Source organism: Macaca mulatta, chromosome 4 (assembly GCF_049350105.2).
Source record: "Macaca mulatta isolate MMU2019108-1 chromosome 4, T2T-MMU8v2.0, whole genome shotgun sequence".
In the NCBI taxonomy this organism is placed as follows: Eukaryota; Metazoa; Chordata; class Mammalia; order Primates; family Cercopithecidae; genus Macaca; species Macaca mulatta.
This window is the reverse complement of record NC_133409.1, coordinates 120,425,875-120,444,995: the sequence shown is the minus strand read 5'-3', so window position 1 is coordinate 120,444,995 and position 19,121 is coordinate 120,425,875. Positions and strand designations below refer to the sequence as shown.

Below are 19,121 nucleotides of genomic sequence, written 5' to 3'. Positions count from 1 at the left end.
TGTGAAATGTTTTATACTCTCTGATACGGTTTGGCTCTGTGTCCCCACCCAAAACTCATGTTGAATTCTCAAAGTTGGGGAGGAACCTGATGTAATATATTATTACATATACATTAATATATGTAATAATAATATAATTACATTAATATATGCAATATATGTAATATTACATATACATTAATATATGTAATATATATACATTAATATATGTAATAATATATCAATATATTATTATATAAAAAATAATATGTTTATATTATGGTGGCACATGCCCTATAAATGGCTTGGGCCATCCCCTTTGTGATAAGTGAGCTCTCATTTTGAGTTAATAGGAGATCTGATCATTTAAAAGTGGGTGGCACCTTCGCCCCTGCCCCACTCTCTCTATCCTCTTGCCATGAAATATGATGTTGTGCTTGCTTCCCCTTCACCTTCTGCCATGATTTTAAGTTTTCCGAGGCTTCTGCAGCCATCCCTCCTGTACAGCCTGCAGAACTGTGAGTCAATTAATCCTCCTTTTTAATAAACTACCCAGTCTCTGCTAATTCTTTATAGCATTTTGAGAATAGACTAATATACTCTCCTTGAATTATAAATTGTTATTTTTCTGGTCACTCACAGAATATAACCATACCCCTAAATTTCAGAAAACATGACTTCCATCAAAAAACTCCCTCAAATTTCTACCAGTAAAATCTCTAGTCTTACCTATATTTCCATCTATACTTTGTATTTGGTTACTTTATTATCAAATAACAACAGATTCATTCATCCCTCTCGATCTTGACAAAGTCCAATTTATTATTTTTTTTTCATTTCTGGATCCTGTTTTATGTTTCAAGTCTAAGAATTCTTTGAATAGCTCTAAATCCCAAATATTTTCTCTTACGTTTTGTTCTAAAATATTTATGATCATGTTTCACATTTAAATCTATGGCCATTTATATTTAAGATGACATTTAAATTTAATGTTATCATCAGATTTGTAGTTTACCATCATACCACATTCCACTGCCCTCTATGTTAATTATCTTCTTTACATCCTGAAGATTCAGTCTCTACTTCTGTTCTAATATCTTCCTATGCATACATTAGGATTACTAAGTGTGATTGGATCCTAGCAGGCAAGAGATGATGCAATCGAACTCAGAAATGTGTGGGGAATTTAATAAGGGACTACTTACAAAGTGTGGCAGGGCATGTGGAAACCACTAGAAATAGAATGAGGTCTTTTCTGCCACTCAGGAGCTGAGTGGAGGTAGCTGGTGATAGAACCTAAGGCAGAGGAGCTGTGTGGAGACCACTGCCATAGGGAAGATGAGTTGATCAGTGGAGGGTAAAACACAGAGGAAAATGAGGTAATAAACGTATTTGCATCTGTCTCTTCCCTTCCTCTTATTTCATATTGGGGCTCCCATTTGCCAAATTCAAAAGAAAGCGGGAAAAATACAGGTCATGTAGTGTAGCTTCTTGGACATTGAGTAGATCTGAAAGGGCTACTCAATGGAAGATAGCCATACGTCCCTTAAGCCCGTAACATTTTGATGAACAAATCTTGCTTTTGTCTCATATTTCCCCTATTTAGCCTCTTTTCTCCTTACCACTTTTCTACCAAATATTTTCAAGAAGGAATCTAGTGTTACTATCGCCACTTTTTCATTTCATCTGTACAGTTCCACATATATCATTGTCAATGACTGAACTCCATTGAAACTCTTCTTGTGAAGTTTACCAAGGCCACTTTAGTAATAGTTTTATAGATCATTTTCACACCAAATCACACTACTGTCCAACCTTATTTAGGACTTTCTTACTACTTCTTCCTAACTGGAGCTCTCCCATCTTTTGTGTTCACCTCTGGCTTCTCATTATGTGTCCCTTTCCCCATCCAGCCTTTCCATTTTAGTATTTCTTAGTAAACAGTCCTATGAAAAAACTTGACCATTCCATATATACTTATTTTTGACTGATGCTTTATAAAACTATAGTCCTTCCAGAACTTTCTCCTATGCTTCAGAAGCACATACTAGGATTATTTGAAGGAAACCTTGATTTTAATAATTTACAATCTGACAGATTCAGTATGCTTGAAGCTCTGCCGATCTCCCTCTTCATTAAATGTGCTTCTTCCACTCCTGTTGCCCTAAAGCAATAATCCATTTATCTGACCTAGGAAACTGAACATAGTTTTCTTTTTTTTCTTACTTTACACATCTCAATACCACAACATTCTAACTTATTTTGTCTGTAAGCTAAATATCTCCTGAAATTATCCAACTACCTAACTCAAGCCCCATTTCCATGCCACTGCAATAGACCACAGCTTGATTACTGCAAGCACTTAATTTTTTCTCTCTTTCCAGTGTGCCATAAGTAGATTTTAGGTAACTTGTCACAAAAAGAAAAGTAACCATGTGAGATGATAGATGTGTTAATCTGCTTCACTATAGTAACCATTTTACTATCTATATGTATCCCATAAATCATGTTGTAAATCTCAAATACACAAAAAATTCATTCAAAAGAAGAAAAAAATCAAATTCTCCTTTATAATTTAGAATAATCTCCCCAAATTTATATTTGATTAATTTTTCCCCAGATTAATAACTTCCCATTGACCCTAATATTCCTTGGGTGACAGTTCTGGTTTGAATTCTGTTTAAAACTCCAGCTTCATGCTCTCAAAGTAATTTTAGCCAAACTGAATGTCTTTGAGGTCTTTGAATTCCCACAATTTCTGTTGTCTCTGCTCCCTATTTTATTTTAAATTTATTCCAGGAACATGTGTAATACTAGGATATGCATGGCAGTTTAGAATTTATCAACATATACTTCTTTCTATTTAAAGGGAAAATACCATTTTTCACATGTTGGGAAATAGGTGGTTGACACATTTGAATAGATTTGAACAATCTGAAAAGCATATATAGTGAAAAAGTTTAAAAGTTGAGGACAGAATGCTGAATAGTATCACAGTTTAAGGGTGAGTATTGTGCTGGAAATTAAGAAAGGTACACATTTAGAAAACAATAGCATTGTTATTACTTTCCAATTTTTCAAAACTTTCAGAGTATTATGAATTCATTGCAAACAATCCTTCTCTGTGATTTTTAATTTAATTATAATTTTGTCTCATTGTCAGAGTGTCAGGAGTATATTTTCTCCTTTTGGTAATGCAAATGAAAATGATTAGTATAAAATGTACAGTATAGATAAGCATTTCTCTAAGTTTGCCAGACCTGCCATCCTATTGTTGCACATAATAGGTAACTCAGCTGGGATGGGCTGCACATTAACCTGTTGATAAAACTATATAATATGTTTATAGTTATGGTCAATTACAGTATTTTTTTTTACTTGATATGCTTATTTTACAGAAAATATAGTCAAATATAATTAGCCACCCAAATGGAGCAGCCAATAGGTTATAAAGGAAGAAGGAATAAATAGGTCTGGTCCATTCACAGGAAATAAAATTAAAATAGAATTAAATACACGCTTGGCCAACATATTAAAGAGCTTTGAATCTAAAATAAAAATAAGAGAAAGGAATAAAAGAAGCAAAAAAAAAATTTGTTGTAGGGTACATGTGCATAACGTGCAGGTTTGTTACATATGTATACTTGTGCCATGTTGGTGTGCTGCACCCATCAACTCGTCATTTACATCAGGTATAACTCCCAACTTAAAGTATAATAATAATAAATAAATTTTTTTAAAAAATAAATAAAATAATAATAATAAAAAAATTTGTTTTAAATGGCAGATAGAAATATTCACATCTTTCACTCAGATTCCCTATATGCTTGCTGTCAAAATAACCTTAGCATGGTAGCACTTACATTGAACTAAAGGTAATGATTTAATCACCAGGAAGAAGAACACAATGCTGCTAATAAAAACCAATATTTGCTCCATATTTACTGTTTAATTGCTAGACAGAACAAATGTAAGACAACATTAATTTCAACTATTTAATGAATCTTTTTTCTATTGGATTAATATCTTATTATGGACTCAGCATTTTACAGTTCATTCAATTTATTTGACCACTCCTCCAAAATAATACGCATATTGTCATTTTCATTAGAGAAATTTAATTGACTTTTGGTTAATATTCTAAATTGATCTGGACTTGACTTTAATACATTTCCAGAACATTAGAGGTGGTTGTTTGGGTAGCCCAGCCAAAATATTTTATACTCCAAGAACCTTTAGTATAGTTGTAGATTGAGTAGACTGGAGCATTTAATTACAGCATCTGTAGTTCCCCATTGTAGCTTGACACAAGAATGACTGAATATCGCCTGTGAAGGCTGAAAAACTAATTGCTCCATTATCTGCACTCCAGTCTTTTTCACTTCACAAGCACTTAAAAATATATACTTAAATCTGCTTTCTAATTACAAGTTCCCATAACAGAGTGTCCTATCCAGAAAATAGCATTATTATTCTGGCTTCCAACACACTTAAGCATTTTTATTTTGCTGAGTTTTGTTCTTCTTTACTTTCTTTTGCAAACATGTTTAAAGGCTAATTACCATTTCAGCTTTTTATATTAATTACTACACATTTAGAGACATGTATCTTTAAAGCTCTAGCAGATAAGACATTTGCTCAAACATTTTCATTTTACTTGTCTATATGTAGCTTTATCAGAATGACATTCTTATTAAGTACTTACTTTCTTGAGAATCAAGCAATAATTTATGACAAAGCCTTATTTTTTTGTATTAGCTATTGAAAACTTTTGTATTTTAGAAGAGTAACAACTTATTTCTCAGCACCAATACATGACAGAAATACAAGGACGATTGTTTTAACAGTGATATATGCAACATTATTTTCCCCCAGAACACCTTCATTTAATGAAATTCAGTATGTACAAGTTTCATTTTATGAATTATAAAGTCATGAACAATTTAGTTTGATGCCAGTAAATTCACATTTTAAAATTTGAATTGTGAATCATACTTTATTGTTAAATTGACAAATTAAATATGTATATATGTAGCATTCAGTATGATGTTTTGTTTTATTTATTTTTTATTATTATTATACTTTAAGTTCTAGGGTACGTGTGCATAACGTGCAGGTTTGTTACATATGTATACTTGTGCCATGTTGGTGTGCTACACCCATCAACTCGTCAGCACCCAGTATGATGTTCTGATGCATGTATACATTAAGTTAATTAACACATGTATTACCTCACACACATTTTGAGGTGGTGAGAACACAACATCTAATCTGTAAATGATTTTTAAGTATATAATACATTGTTTTTAACTATAATCATCATGTTGTACAGGGCATCTTGAATTTATTTCTCCTATCTAACTGAAATTTTGTATCCTTTTCCCAATACCTCCTCTTGGATGAACCTGGAGTACATAACGTTAAGTCAGGCACAAAGAGACAAATACTGCATGATCCCACTTATATGTGGAATCTAAAAAAAGATAAAGTCATAGAATCAGAGAGTTTAATCATACCTTTCTGTAGGTACTAGCATTAAATTCATATAGATTACAGTATCCCTGATATATTAATAGGCAATATTAATAATAGACAATTTGAGTATTGTGGTCTTTTCTACCCACTAAGAAAGCAGTCCTATTCCAAATATACTTTGTTTCTTTAAATACTTCATTGGTAAATAGGACACTGCCTCAATTTTGTCAGGAACAACATTTACATGGTAGGCAGTTATCTTCTCTCTTTTTTTTTTTTTTTGAGATGGAGTCTCTTCTCTTTACTTTCATTATGTTTCTTATGTTTCTTGAACATTAGTTTTAGAATTTAAAATTGTTGATTGAGTCAGGGCTGCCTTATTGGTTGGCACTGATTATAATATTTTTTAAGGAAATAGTTATAACTAGCATTTTTCACATACTCAACTCCATTTAGTTCTGGGGGAAAGATGAGTAAGTGTGCTTAATCCCAGGTGTATGTGTGTGTGTGTGTGTCTGTGTGTGTGTTTGTGTGTGTGCATTTATGTATGTGCTTAATAATTACTTTTCTTATGTAGAAAGACAATTTATACTTTGAGGCATTATTTAATCTCATTTACATTACACACAAAACAAAAAATCCTCTACTTAATACATTTTGTATATCAAGACAAATTTATATCACAATTCATTTTTGGAAGTATTGGGCATAGAGGGCTTTAACAAAGAGTGCCTCAGAAAGCAATCATTGGCCATGACAATAGACAGGTTAATGACAACAGTGCTTATTGGAAATGACTTCCTTGTATCGTCTTATTTTAATTAAGATAGAAAATTGTAGTATCCAAACATGGATAATATGTACGCAGTCTGTATCCTGCTTTGTTACATGAAAAGTATGAGGATTTGTTCAGGTATATTATAATAATTTTATCAGGGAAAGTAAAAATTCATTTTTACATATTAAAATTTTTATTCATTTCTGAAGAAAAAAATTCATCCATAGTAAACAGAAAACAAAATGAAAATACCCTTTCCTTCAAAAAGAAATATATATTTGAAATTCATTTGCTAAGTTCAGTTTCTAAGACTAGAATTTGAAAGGGAGCCAGATTCAATCAAAGCTAACCACTTACGCCAGTGGATGAACACTTAGTGGAAAAAGAATTGTATTAAGGGATTTATTTTCCATATTTATTTGTCTTTTAAAAACAGAAGAAAAAAGATTCCACAGATATCAAAAAACATATATAGCATTAATAACATTTTGTATGAAAGCTATGCTATTTTTGGAGGATCTGTAATTTTAGTACTAGAAACTAACATGCATAAAAACACTGCATTATTCAGCTCTACAGAAGTAATTACACCAAGATTTTTCTAATTATTCTCTATTGTTCCCATAAATGGACTATATAAGCACAATTCCCTTTTCAGACAAATTCCTTTTTCCAGTATGTGCTTTAAAAAGTTATAACTAGTAATAAAACATAACTTCTATCAATGAAAAATGTTCGAACTAGGGTAAATTCTCAGAAAAACATGCAAGGCACCATATCTTACAATTTCATGTATTTGCTAAACAGTAACTGTATATATTCTTTATATTTTCAAATTCATAAATGCATAAACTCATAAAATTATATATTATTATGCTACAAATTTTACTTAAAATGAAAACAGTTATGAATTTAACCTACTACAATGGGGCAGAGTCACCTATTTCTTATATAAAAAAGAAGATGATAGACGTCATTTTATCAAAACATATGTTTGTGCAAATAAACATCTAATAGATAAAACTTGGACTCTATCAACAAACGCCACAATTAGCTTAAAAAATAGGTTATTGTTTGAGCATTTTCTACACCAGCGGTCAGCAAATGTTTTCTATAGAGGACCAGATAGTAAATAATTTAGGATTTACAAGCAAAGAGAACATATACTCTGTATCTACGGCTGAAGCAGGAATCCACCATACATAAATTAATGAGTATAGTGGTGTTTCTGAGAGGCACAAAACAGGTAAAGGCCTGGATATTCTCCCACAGGACATATTTTGCTAACCTGTATCTATTGAATTCCAAACAAGTATACTTATCAAATTACTGAATCAACTAAAAATTTACCAACTTAATCTTGTGATTTTAATGTGTCATCCTGGAGGTACATTGTTTATGTGCATTATTTTTCTTTCTTTGGGAAAAAGACTATGAAATCACCAACAGGCTCACAGCAAATTTAAACAGAAAACAAAGAGGTACTAAGTTTTACAAAAGGAAATTATTTGTGTTTTTTGCATAGAAATTGAATTCATAAATGGATTATACACTTTTTTCAAAAATTTTATTTATTTATAACAATATAAAAATCAATTCTAGTGAGGTATTCAAGGAAAGTCTTTGCTACTAGCATTCAAAGAGTAATTCTTAACAATGCTGGTTGCTGTAAAGAACCAAGTACCTTAACCTTAGTGGTTTAGCACAATAATAACTCATAAATTAATTTGTTTTCTTATCTCTCAGTATAATAGGGGTATTCCTGGTCCATGAATATCTTTTTATGTAAGAATTAGGGACCTTCCATCTTCTGGCTTTTCTCTAGTTTTTCAGGCAACTCCCTTCCATCAAGAATGTAGAAGAAATGAAAAAGTTAAAAACTGTAAGATATTTTTATGAACCACATTGCAAGATAAAAACTACTATTGATTTTCTGTTGGTTAGAATTCATTCACATTGTCTCATCTAAATACAAGATAATTAAGCCTATGCCTAGGAGCAAAAGAAAAAGATAAACACGTATCCAGCTTCTGATATACAAGGCATGTTTCCAGCTGAAAAGAATATAAACTGAATTAGAATATATTTATCTCTAGGATAGGGTAGCTACATTATAAATTTATGTGATGTGATTACTAGAAAAATATTATACATTATTAAGCACATGCATTTTAAAATAGTTTAACCGTGTTTTTGCTTTTTTGTTTTATCTATGTACAGTTCCATTGAACATGTTAATGTACCACATAAAGCTAAGGCACTACCATTAACTGAAGAATCCTTTTCATTATAATTCATAGATTAAAATATTTAGTAGTTGGTATATGAAGGTTAAAATAATCCTGATTACCTAACATTTCTATTCATGCTTTACAAATTCTGTTTTGTTTTAATGGAAAATATTTTGATTTTGGTTTTGGTTTTAGGTTTTCTTTTGTTACTGTTTTTTGTTTATTTTATAGATGGGGTCTCACTTTGTCGCCCAGGCTGGGGTACAGCGGCACAATAATAGTTCACAGAAGCCTCAAACTTATGGGCTCAACCAATCCTCCTGCTTCAGCCTCCTGAGTAGCTGGGACCACAAGCATGCCACCACAACTGGCTCATTTTTCCTTTTTTTTTTTTTTTTTTTTAAATATTTTATTATTTATTTATTTTTCATTTGTTTGTTTATGTATTTATTTATTTTTGAGACGGAGTCTCGTTGTCACCCAGGCTGGAGTGCAGTGGCGCTATCTTGGCTCACTGCAAGCTCCGCCTCCCGGGTTCTCGCTATTCTCCTGCCTCACCCTCCGGAGAGTAGCTGGGACTACAGGCGCCCGCCACCTTGCCCGGCTAATTTTTTTTTTTTCTTTTCTTTTTTTTTGTATTTTTAGTAGAGATGGGGTTTCACTGTGTTAGTCAGGATGATCTCGATCTCCTGACCTGGTGATCTGCCCACCTCCGCCTCCCAAAGCGCTGGGATTACAGGCGTGAGCCACACCACGCCCGTTCCTTTTTATTTTTTAGAGACAGGGATTTGCTTTTTCGCCAGACTGGTCTAGAACTTCTGGCTTTAAGCAATCCTTTTGCCTCAACCTCTCAATGTGAGGGGGCTACAGGTATGAGCCACTATGTCCAGCCTAATGTAAAATATTTTGAATCAGAAATTATTTGCAATTGTTTATTTTTTAATTAAACTTTTATTTTAGACTAGCTTTAGATTTACAGAATAGTTGCAAGGGTAGTACAGAGAGGTTCTGTATACTCTATAACAACTTTCCCCTGTATTAATATCCTATGCTACTATGGTACATTTGTCAGAACAAATGGACCAATATTGATGTTATTAACTAACATCTGTACTTTATTTTTATTCCCTTAGTTTTAAGCTAATGTCTTTTTTTCTGTTCCAAGATCTCTTCCAGGATACCATATTACTTTTAGAAGTAATATTTCCTTAGGCTTCTTCTTAGTTTTTAAAGTTTCTCAGACTTTTCTTGCTTTTGATGACCTTAACAGATTTGAGAAATTCTAGTCAAGTTATTTTTTAGAATGTCTGTCAATTGGGATTTGTCTGGTAATTTTTTGATGACTGGACTTGGAAAATGCACTTTTGAAAGGAAGGTAAGAGTCAAAAAGTGTCATTCTGATCACTTCATATCAAAAATTTAGGTTATTAACATGACTGCGAATGTTGATGTTAACCTTGATCACGTGGCTGAGGTAGCAATTGTCAGATTTCTCCATTGTAAAGCTGCTCTTCCCTCCACGACCCCCTGTTTACGTGCCATACTCTTTGAAAGCCAGTCACTATCTGCTGTCCAAATTTAAGAGATGGGGAGTTTTGTTCCACCTCCTTACGTTCAAGTACCAAATAAGTTATTTGGTACTATAGTACAAAAAGATGTGTCTATTATTTCTCATTTATTTAATCAATCATATATTTCCATTAATATGGACTCTTACATATTTATATTTTGGGTACCGATCAATACTCCTTTATTTTGGTGCTCAAATCATTCTAACTTTGATCATTGGGAGCTCCTTCCATTGACTTAATCTCATACTTTTGTGTTTAATTACTTTCATATTTTTTAGCATTACAATATTATTCAAGCTATATTCCATGCCTTAATCCTAAAATTAGCCAGATCTCTAAGGAGATTTGATTTTTGTTTAATTGAAGAACGTATGAGAAACAAAAATCTGGGCATTAGAAAAACTGTTATTTTTAAAATGACGTCTACCAGCCTGGGCAACATGGTGAAACCCCATCTCTACAAAAATACAAAAACTACACTAATATGATGGCATGCACCTGTAGTCCTCTCAACTCGGGAGCTGAGGGGAGGATCACTTAAGCCCTGGATGCAGAGGTTGCAGTGAGCTATGATAGCACCACTGCACCCCAGCCTGGGTGACTAAGTGAGATCCTCCCTCAAAAAATAAAAAATGAAACCTAATATTTTTACTGAGATTATTTAGGCCATTCCCTGCGAATGTTTAAAGATGCATGATTAAATAAGTATGTATTGATATCCCACCTACCCAAACATGATAAAATATTGTCCATTATATAAATATTACATATATCTTAGAACATTATTGGAAAGTATAAGTAAACAATTATTTTTAATTTCTGGCAGACATTGTGGTATTTATATAACATTTCTCATTTAAATCACATTCAACTAAATGAGCTAGGTATATTCTTACTTTCATTTAATAGTAAGAAAGCTATAACTTAGTGTGTTTAAATAGATGCAAAATATTTGAAGTGGGGCATACAATCTTATACTTTTCATAAGTAATTATAAGATACTTTCCAAGGTAAATAGGTATAACTTTAAAATATCTAAATTAATTTTACTTAGTTGAACACTTTCAAATTTCTTTTTTTTTTTTTTTTTTTCCTTTACTGTGTTTTTATTAAGTACTTAATAGGTGCCAGATTTAATCTAGGTACTGGTGATACAATGTTTTTGTTTTTTTTTTTTTTGTTTTTTTTTTTAATTTATTTATTATTATTATACTTTAAGTTGTAGGGTACATGTGCATAACGTGCAGGTTTGTTACATATGTATACTTGTGCCATGTTGCTGTGCTGCACCCATCAACTCGTCATTTACATCAGGTATAACTCCCAATGCAATCCCTCCCCCCTCCCCCCTCCCCATGATAGGCCCCGGTGTGTGATGTTCCCCTTCCTGAGTCCGAGTGATCTCATTGTTCAGTTCCCACCTATGAGCGAGAACATGCGGTGTTTGGTTTTCTGTTCTTGTGATAGTTTGCTAAGAATGATGGATTCCAGCTGCATCCAAGTCCCTACAAAGGACTCAAACTCATCCTTTTTTATGGCTGCATAGTATTCCATGGTGTATATGTGCCACATTTTCTTAATCCAATCTGTCACTGATGGACATTTGGGTTGATTCCAAGTCTTTGCTATTGTGAATAGTGCTGCAATAAACATACGTGTGCATGTGTCTTTATAGCAGCATAATTTATAATCCTTTGGGTATATACCCAGTAATGGGATGGCTGGGTCATATGGTACATCTAGTTCTAGATCCTTGAGGAATCGCCATACTGTTTTCCATAATGGTTGAACTAGTTTACAATCCCACCAACAGTGTAAAAGTGTTCCTATTTCTCCACATCCTCTCCAGCACCTGTTGTTTCCTGACTTTTTAATGATTGCCATTCTAACTGGTGTGAGATGGTATCTCATGGTGGTTTTGATTTGCATTTCTCTGATGGCCAGTGATGATGAGCATTTTTTCATGTGTCTGTTGGCTGTATGAATGTCTTCTTTTGAGAAATGTCTGTTCATGTCCTTTGCCCACTTTTTGATGGGGTTGTTTGTTTTTTTCTTGTAAATTTGTTTGAGTTCTTTGTAGGTTCTGGATATTAGCCCTTTGTCAGATGAGTAGATTGCAAAAATTTTCTCCCATTCTGTAGGTTGCCTGTTCACTCTGATGGTAGTGTCTTTTGCTGTGCAGAAGCTCTTTAGTTTAATGAGATCCCATTTGTCAATTTTGGCTTTTGCTGCTGTTGCTTTTGGTGTTTTAGACATGAAATCTTTGCCCATGCCTATGTCCTGAATGGTACTACCTAGGTTTTCCTCTAGGATTTTTATGGTATTAGGTCTAACATTTAAGTCTCTAATCCATCTTGAATTAATTTTTGTATAAGGAGTAAGGAAAGGATCCAGTTTCAGCTTTCTACTTATGGCTAGCCAATTTTCCCAGCACCATTTATTAAATAGGGAATCCTTTCCCCATTTCTTGTTTCTCTCAGGTTTGTCAAAGATCAAATGGCTGTAGATGTGTGGTATTATTTCTGAGGACTCTGTTCTGTTCCATTGGTCTATATCTCTGTTTTGGTACCAGTACCATGCTGTTTTGGTTACTGTAGCCTTGTAGTATAGTTTGAAGTCAGGTAGCGTGATGCCTCCAGCTTTGTTCTTTTGGCTTAGGATTGTCTTGGAGATGCGGGCTCTTTTTTGGTTCCATATGAACTTTAAAGCAGTTTTTTCCAATTCTGTGAAGAAACTCATTGGTAGCTTGATGGGGATGGCATTGAATCTATAAATTACCTTGGGCAGTATGGCCATTTTCACAATATTGATTCTTCCTATCCATGAGCATGGTATGTTCTTCCATTTGTTTGTGTCCTCTTTGATTTCACTGAGCAGTGGTTTGTAGTTCTCCTTGAAGAGGTCCTTTACATCCCTTGTAAGTTGGATTCCTAGGTATTTGATTCTCTTTGAAGCAATTGTGAATGGAAGTTCATTCCTGATTTGGCTCTCTGTTTGTCTGTTACTGGTGTATAAGAATGCTTGTGATTTTTGCACATTAATTTTGTATCCTGAGACTTTGCTGAAGTTGCTTATCAGCTTAAGGAGATTTTGGGCTGAGACAATGGGGTTTTCTAAATATACAATCATGTCATCTGCAAACAGGGACAATTTGACTTCTTCTTTTCCTAACTGAATACCCTTGATTTCTTTCTCTTGCCTGATTGCCCTAGCCAGAACTTCCAACACTATGTTGAATAGGAGTGGTGAGAGAGGGCATCCCTGTCTTGTGCCAGTTTTCAAAGGGAATTTTTCCAGTTTTTGCCCGTTCAGTATGATATTGGCTGTGGGTTTGTCATAAATAGCTCTTATGATTTTGAGGTACGTTCCATCAATACCGAATTTATTGAGCGTTTTTAGCATGAAGGGCTGTTGAATTTTGTCAAAAGCCTTTTCTGCATCAATTGAGATAATCATGTGGTTCTTGTCTTTGGTTCTGTTTATATGCTGGATTATGTTTATTGATTTGCGAATGTTGAACCAGCCTTGCATCCCAGGGATGAAGCCCACTTGATCATGGTGGATAAGCTTTTTGATGTGTTGCTGAATCCGGTTTGCCAGTATTTTATTGAGGATTTTTGCATCGATGTTCATCAGGGATATTGGTCTAAAATTCTCTTTTTTTGTTGTGTCTCTGCCAGGCTTTGGTATCAGGATGATGTTGGCCTCATAAAATGAGTTAGGGAGGATTCCCTCTTTTTCTATTGATTGGAATAGTTTCAGAAGGAATGGTACCAACTCCTCTTTGTACCTCTGGTAGAATTCAGCTGTGAATCCATCTGGTCCTGGACTTTTTTTGGTTGGTAGGCTATTAATTGTTGCCTCAATTTCAGAGCCTGCTATTGGTCTATTCAGGGATTCAACTTCTTCCTGGTTTAGTCTTGGAAGAGTGTAAGTGTCCAGGAAATTATCCATTTCTTCTAGATTTTCCAGTTTATTTGCGTAGAGGTGTTTATAGTATTCTCTGATGGTAGTTTGTATTTCTGTGGGGTCGGTGGTGATATCCCCTTGATCATTTTTAATTGCGTCGATTTGATTCTTCTCTCTTTTCTTCTTTATTAGTCTTGCTAGTGGTCTGTCAATTTTGTTGATCTTTTCAAAAAACCAACTCCTGGATTCATTGATTTTTTGGAGGGTTTTTTGTGTTTCTATCTCCTTCAGTTCTGCTCTGATCTTAGTTATTTCTTGCCTTCTGCTAGCTTTCGAATGTGTTTGCTCTTGCTTCTCTAGTTCTTTTAATTGCGATGTTAGAGTGTCAATTTTACATCTTTCCTGCTTTCTCTTGTGGGCATTTAGTGCTATAAATTTCCCTCTACACACTGCTTTAAATGTGTCCCAGAGATTCTGGTATGTTGTATCTTTGTTCTCATTGGTTTCAAAGAACATCTTTATTTCTGCCTTCATTTCGTTATGTACCCAGTAGTCATTCAGGAGCAGGTTGTTCAGTTTCCATGTAGTTGAGCGGTTTTGATTGAGTTTCTTAGTCCTGAGTTCTAGTTTGATTGCACTGTGGTCTGAGAGACAGTTTGTTATAATTTCTGTTCTTGTACATTTGCTGAGGAGTGCTTTACTTCCAATTACGTGGTCAATTTTGGAGTAAGTATGATGTGGTGCTGAGAAGAATGTATATTCTGTTGATTTGGGGTGGAGAGTTCTATAGATGTCTATTAGGTCTGCTTGCTGCAGAGATGAGTTCAATTCCTGGATATCCTTGTTAACTTTCTGTCTCGTTGATCTGTCTAATGTTGACAGTGGAGTGTTGAAGTCTCCCATTATTATTGTATGGGAGTCTAAGTCTCTTTGTAAGTCTCTAAGGACTTGCTTTATGAATCTGGGTGCTCCTGTATTGGGTGCATATATATTTAGGATAGTTAGCTCTTCCTGTTGAATTGATCCCTTTACCATTATGTAATGGCCTTCTTTGTCTCTTTTGATCTTTGATGGTTTAAAGTCTGTTTTATCAGAGACTAGTATTGCAACCCCTGCTTTTTTTTGTTCTCCATTTGCTTGGTAAATCTTCCTCCATCCCTTTATTTTGAGCCTATGTATGTCTCTGCGTGTGAGATGGGTCTCCTGAATACAGCAGACTGATGGGTCTTGACTCTTTATCCAGTTTGCCAGTCTGTGTCTTTTAATTGGAGCATTTAGTCCATTTACATTTAAGGTTAATATTGTTATGTGTGAACTTGATCCTGCCATTATGATATTAACTGGTTATTTTGCTCATTAGTTGATGCAGTTTCTTCCTAGCCTCAATGGTCTTTACATTTTGGCATGTTTTTGCAATGGCTGGTACTGGTTGTTCCTTTCCATGTTTAGTGCTTCCTTCAGGATCTCTTGTAAGGCAGGCCTAGTGGTGACAAAATCTCTAAGCATTTGCTTATCTGTAAAGGATTTTATTTCTCCTTCACTTATGAAACTTAGTTTGGCTGGATATGAAATTCTGGGTTTAAAATTCTTTTCTTTAAGAATGTTGAATATTGGCCCCCACTCTCTTCTGGCTTGTAGAGTTTCTGCTGAGAGATCTGCTGTTAGTCTGATGGGCTTCCCTTTGTGGGTAACCCGACCTTTCTCTCTGGCTGCCCTTAAGATTTTTTCCTTCATTTCAACTTTGGTGAATCTGGCAATTATGTGTCTTGGAGTTGCTCTTCTCGAGGAGTATCTTTGTGGCGTTCTCTGTATTTCCTGGATTTGAATGTTGGCCTGCCCTACTAGGTTGGGGAAGTTCTCCTGGATGATATCCTGAAGAGTGTTTTCCAACTTGGTTCCATTTTCCCCCTCACTTTCAGGCACCCCAATCAGACGTAGATTTGGTCTTTTTACATAATCCCATACTTCTTGCAGGCTTTGTTCATTTCTTTTTCTTCTTTTTTCTTTTGGTTTCTCTTCTCGCTTCATTTCATTCATTTGATCCTCAATCGCTGATACTCTTTCTTCCAGTTGATCGAGTCGGTTACTGAAGCTTGTGCATTTGTCACGTATTTCTCGTGTCATGGTTTTCATCTCTTTCATTTCGTTTAGGACCTTCTCTGCATTAATTACTCTAGCCATCAATTCTTCCACTTTTTTTTCAAGATTTTTAGTTTCTTTGCGCTGGGTACGTAACTCCTCCTTTAGCTCTGAGAAATTTGATGGACTGAAGCCTTCTTCTCTCATCTCGTCAAAGTCATTCTCCGTCCAGCTTTGATCCGTTGCTGGCGATGAGCTGCGCTCCTTTGCCGGGGGAGATGCGCTCTTATTTTTTGAATTTCCAGCTTTTCTGCCCTGCTTTTTCCCCATCTTTGTGGTTTTATCTGCCTCTGGTCTTTGATGATGGTGATGTACTGATGGGGTTTTGGTGTAGGTGTCCTTCCTGTTTGATAGTTTTCCTTCTAACAGTCAGGACCCTCAGCTGTAGGTCTGTTGGAGATTGCTTGAGGTCCACTCCAGACCCTGTTTGCCTGGGTATCAGCAGCAGAGGCTGCAGAAGATAGAATATTTCTGAACAGCGAGTGTACCTGTCTGATTCTTGCTTTGGAAGCTTCCTCTCAGGGGTGTACTCCTCCCTGTGAGGTGTGGGGTGTCAGACTGCCCCTAGTGGGGGATGTCTCCCAGTTAGGCTACTCAGGGGTCAGGGACCCGCTTGAGCAGGGAGTCTGTCCCTTCTCAGATCTCAACCTCCGTGTTGGGAGATCCACTGCTCTCTTCAAAGCTGTCAGACAGAGTCGTTTGCGTCTGTGCAGAGGTGTCTGTGTGTCTTAGTTTACTGTGCCCTGTCCCCAGAGGTGGAGTCTACAGAGACAGGCAGGTTTCCTTGAGCTGCTGTGAGCTCCACCCAGTTCGAGCTTCCCAGCAGCTTTGTTTACCTACTTAAGCCTCAGCAATGGCGGGCGCCCCTCCCCCAGCCTCGCTGCTGCCTTGCTGGTAGATCACAGACTGCTGCGCTAGCAACGAGGGAGGCTCCGTGGGTGTGGGACCCTCCCGGCCAGGTGTGGGATATGATCTCCTGGTGTGCCTGTTTCCTAAAGCGCAGTATTGGGGTGGGAGTTACCCGATTTTCCAGGTGTTGTGTGTCTCAGTTCCCCTGGCTAGGAAAAGGGACTCCCTTCCCCCTTGCGCTTCCCAGGTGAGGCAATGCCTCGCCCTGCTTCAGCTCTCGCTGGTCGGGCTGCAGCAGCTGACCAGCTCCGATCGTCAGGCACTCCCCAGTGAGATGAACCCAGTACCTCAGTTGAAAATGCAGAAATCACCGGTCTTCTGTGTCGCTGGCGCTGGGAGTTGGAGACTGGAGCTGCTCCTATTCGGCCATCTTGCTCCGCCCCCCACTTTCAAATTTCTTAGCTTAGAAAGAGATACCAAAGTTCAAGGAAGTACTCAATTAATTAGTTTCTATATACTAGTTGCAATAATATATGAACATATTTATAAGGCAAAGCAAGGATTTGTTTAGTGTATTGAGAAAAAATACAATTCCTGAACTGAAGCTAAAGAATTATCATCAAAGCTGAACACTGAAAAATTAAACAGATGATTAGTTTAGAAAGAAAAAAAGAAAACCTGACAATTTCATGAGAAATTAAATAATATGGAAGAATATTTCAAATATAACATGATAGGCTGGTAATATATTCCTTACTTTTTAAATTGTATCTTTTGGTTTCATTGGTGACCTTTCAAATAGAAAAATAAGAAACTCAACTATTTTAGTGTGTATGCAAATAAAACTAATTTCACTGTAGTTTCTGCCTAAGGAATAATTGGTTGACCACTTTAGAAGCTGACTTTAAGAAAATGAAGGACTAATAATGTTGTCGGAAGACGAAATGAGTTCAGACAAGAGACAGAAGTGATTTTTAAAGTTAATTATGTTTGCTCTTCCTTCTCCCTCGGTGTTCATTACCTTTAAATGGAGGCCCACATTGGCAGAAGTAATTACCAGGTTGGTCAATGCAGGTGGCTCCACTTTTGCAGGGATGTAAGGCACACTCATCTAGATCTATTTCACATCTTGTACCTTTGGAAAATAGTAAAAAAAATACGTTAAGTGTTAACAAGGTAGGCATGTATCAAGTAATTTTTAAATTTGTACAAGCTTTTCATTCACTTATCTGAAACTAAATTTATTAGATAAGAATGTCACATATATTACTATCAGAACCCATTTATTTCACCTTGCTACAAACGGCAGTAACTTCTCTTAGAATTACTAAATGCACACTAAACTATTCTGAGTTTGTAGGCATGCAAAGTCTCTTAAGAAGTGAACTAATTTTCTTTTGCTGAGGGGTCTAGAGATGGTGTAGATATTTCAAGTCATTGGAGTGCAGATCCAATGTTAGGCAAAAGGAAATAAAAAAGGAACGAAAAGAAAATATTGATGAAACAATAACATCCTGATGTATGTCCCCGAGGGCTGATTTTTTTTTCTTTTCTCTTTTTTTTTTTTTGGCAGGGGAGACGGAATCTCGCTCTGTTGCCCAGGCTGTAGTGCAGTGGCACTATCTCAGCTCACTGCAACCTCTGCCTCCCAGGTTCAAGAAATTATCCTGTCTCAGCCTCCTAAATAACTGGAATTATAGGCAAACACCACCATGCCCAACTAATTTTTGTATTTTTTGTAGAGACAGAGTTTCGCTGTATTGGTCAGGCTGGTCTCAGACCCCTGACTTCAGGAGATCCACCCGACTTGGCCTCCCAAAGTGCTGGGATTATAGGCATGGGCCACTGCGCCCGGCCCTAAATCTTTACGAGGCGCAGTTATTGAATGCTATTTACCCAAGAAAGCCATGGGTAATGGGTAGATGCATTTGAATCTACTCATGAGCTTTGTAAATATTAGGGTTCCAGGGTGATGAATTACATTTTTTTCTAGTAATTTTAGAATGTAAGCCTACATGGAAAAATAAATAAATAAATATCCCTTAATTATATAGTCTTAGCATTTTCTTTAAACTGTTGTCCAATTCATATTTTTCATTCACTTAGATTGCCTGTAAATTTCCCAAGAGTTGAAAATCATAGCCTCAACTGATACTGAATTGATTTTTATGACTTATGACAGCTAATTTT

The 19,121-nt window shown here is 35.6% G+C and overlaps 1 protein-coding gene across 2 annotated transcripts in view; it reads right to left on the bottom strand.

The window, feature by feature from the left end:
* Positions 1-19,121, bottom strand: part of EYS (EGF-like photoreceptor maintenance factor) — a 1,786,799-nt gene that overhangs the window by 1,326,493 nt on the left and 441,185 nt on the right. For both annotated transcript variants that reach the window (XM_078001263.1, XM_078001264.1), the window contains exon 10: positions 17,953-18,066. In XM_078001263.1, coding sequence (XP_077857389.1) covers positions 17,953-18,066 — 114 coding nt within the window. The remainder of the gene's footprint in view (positions 1-17,952; positions 18,067-19,121) is intronic.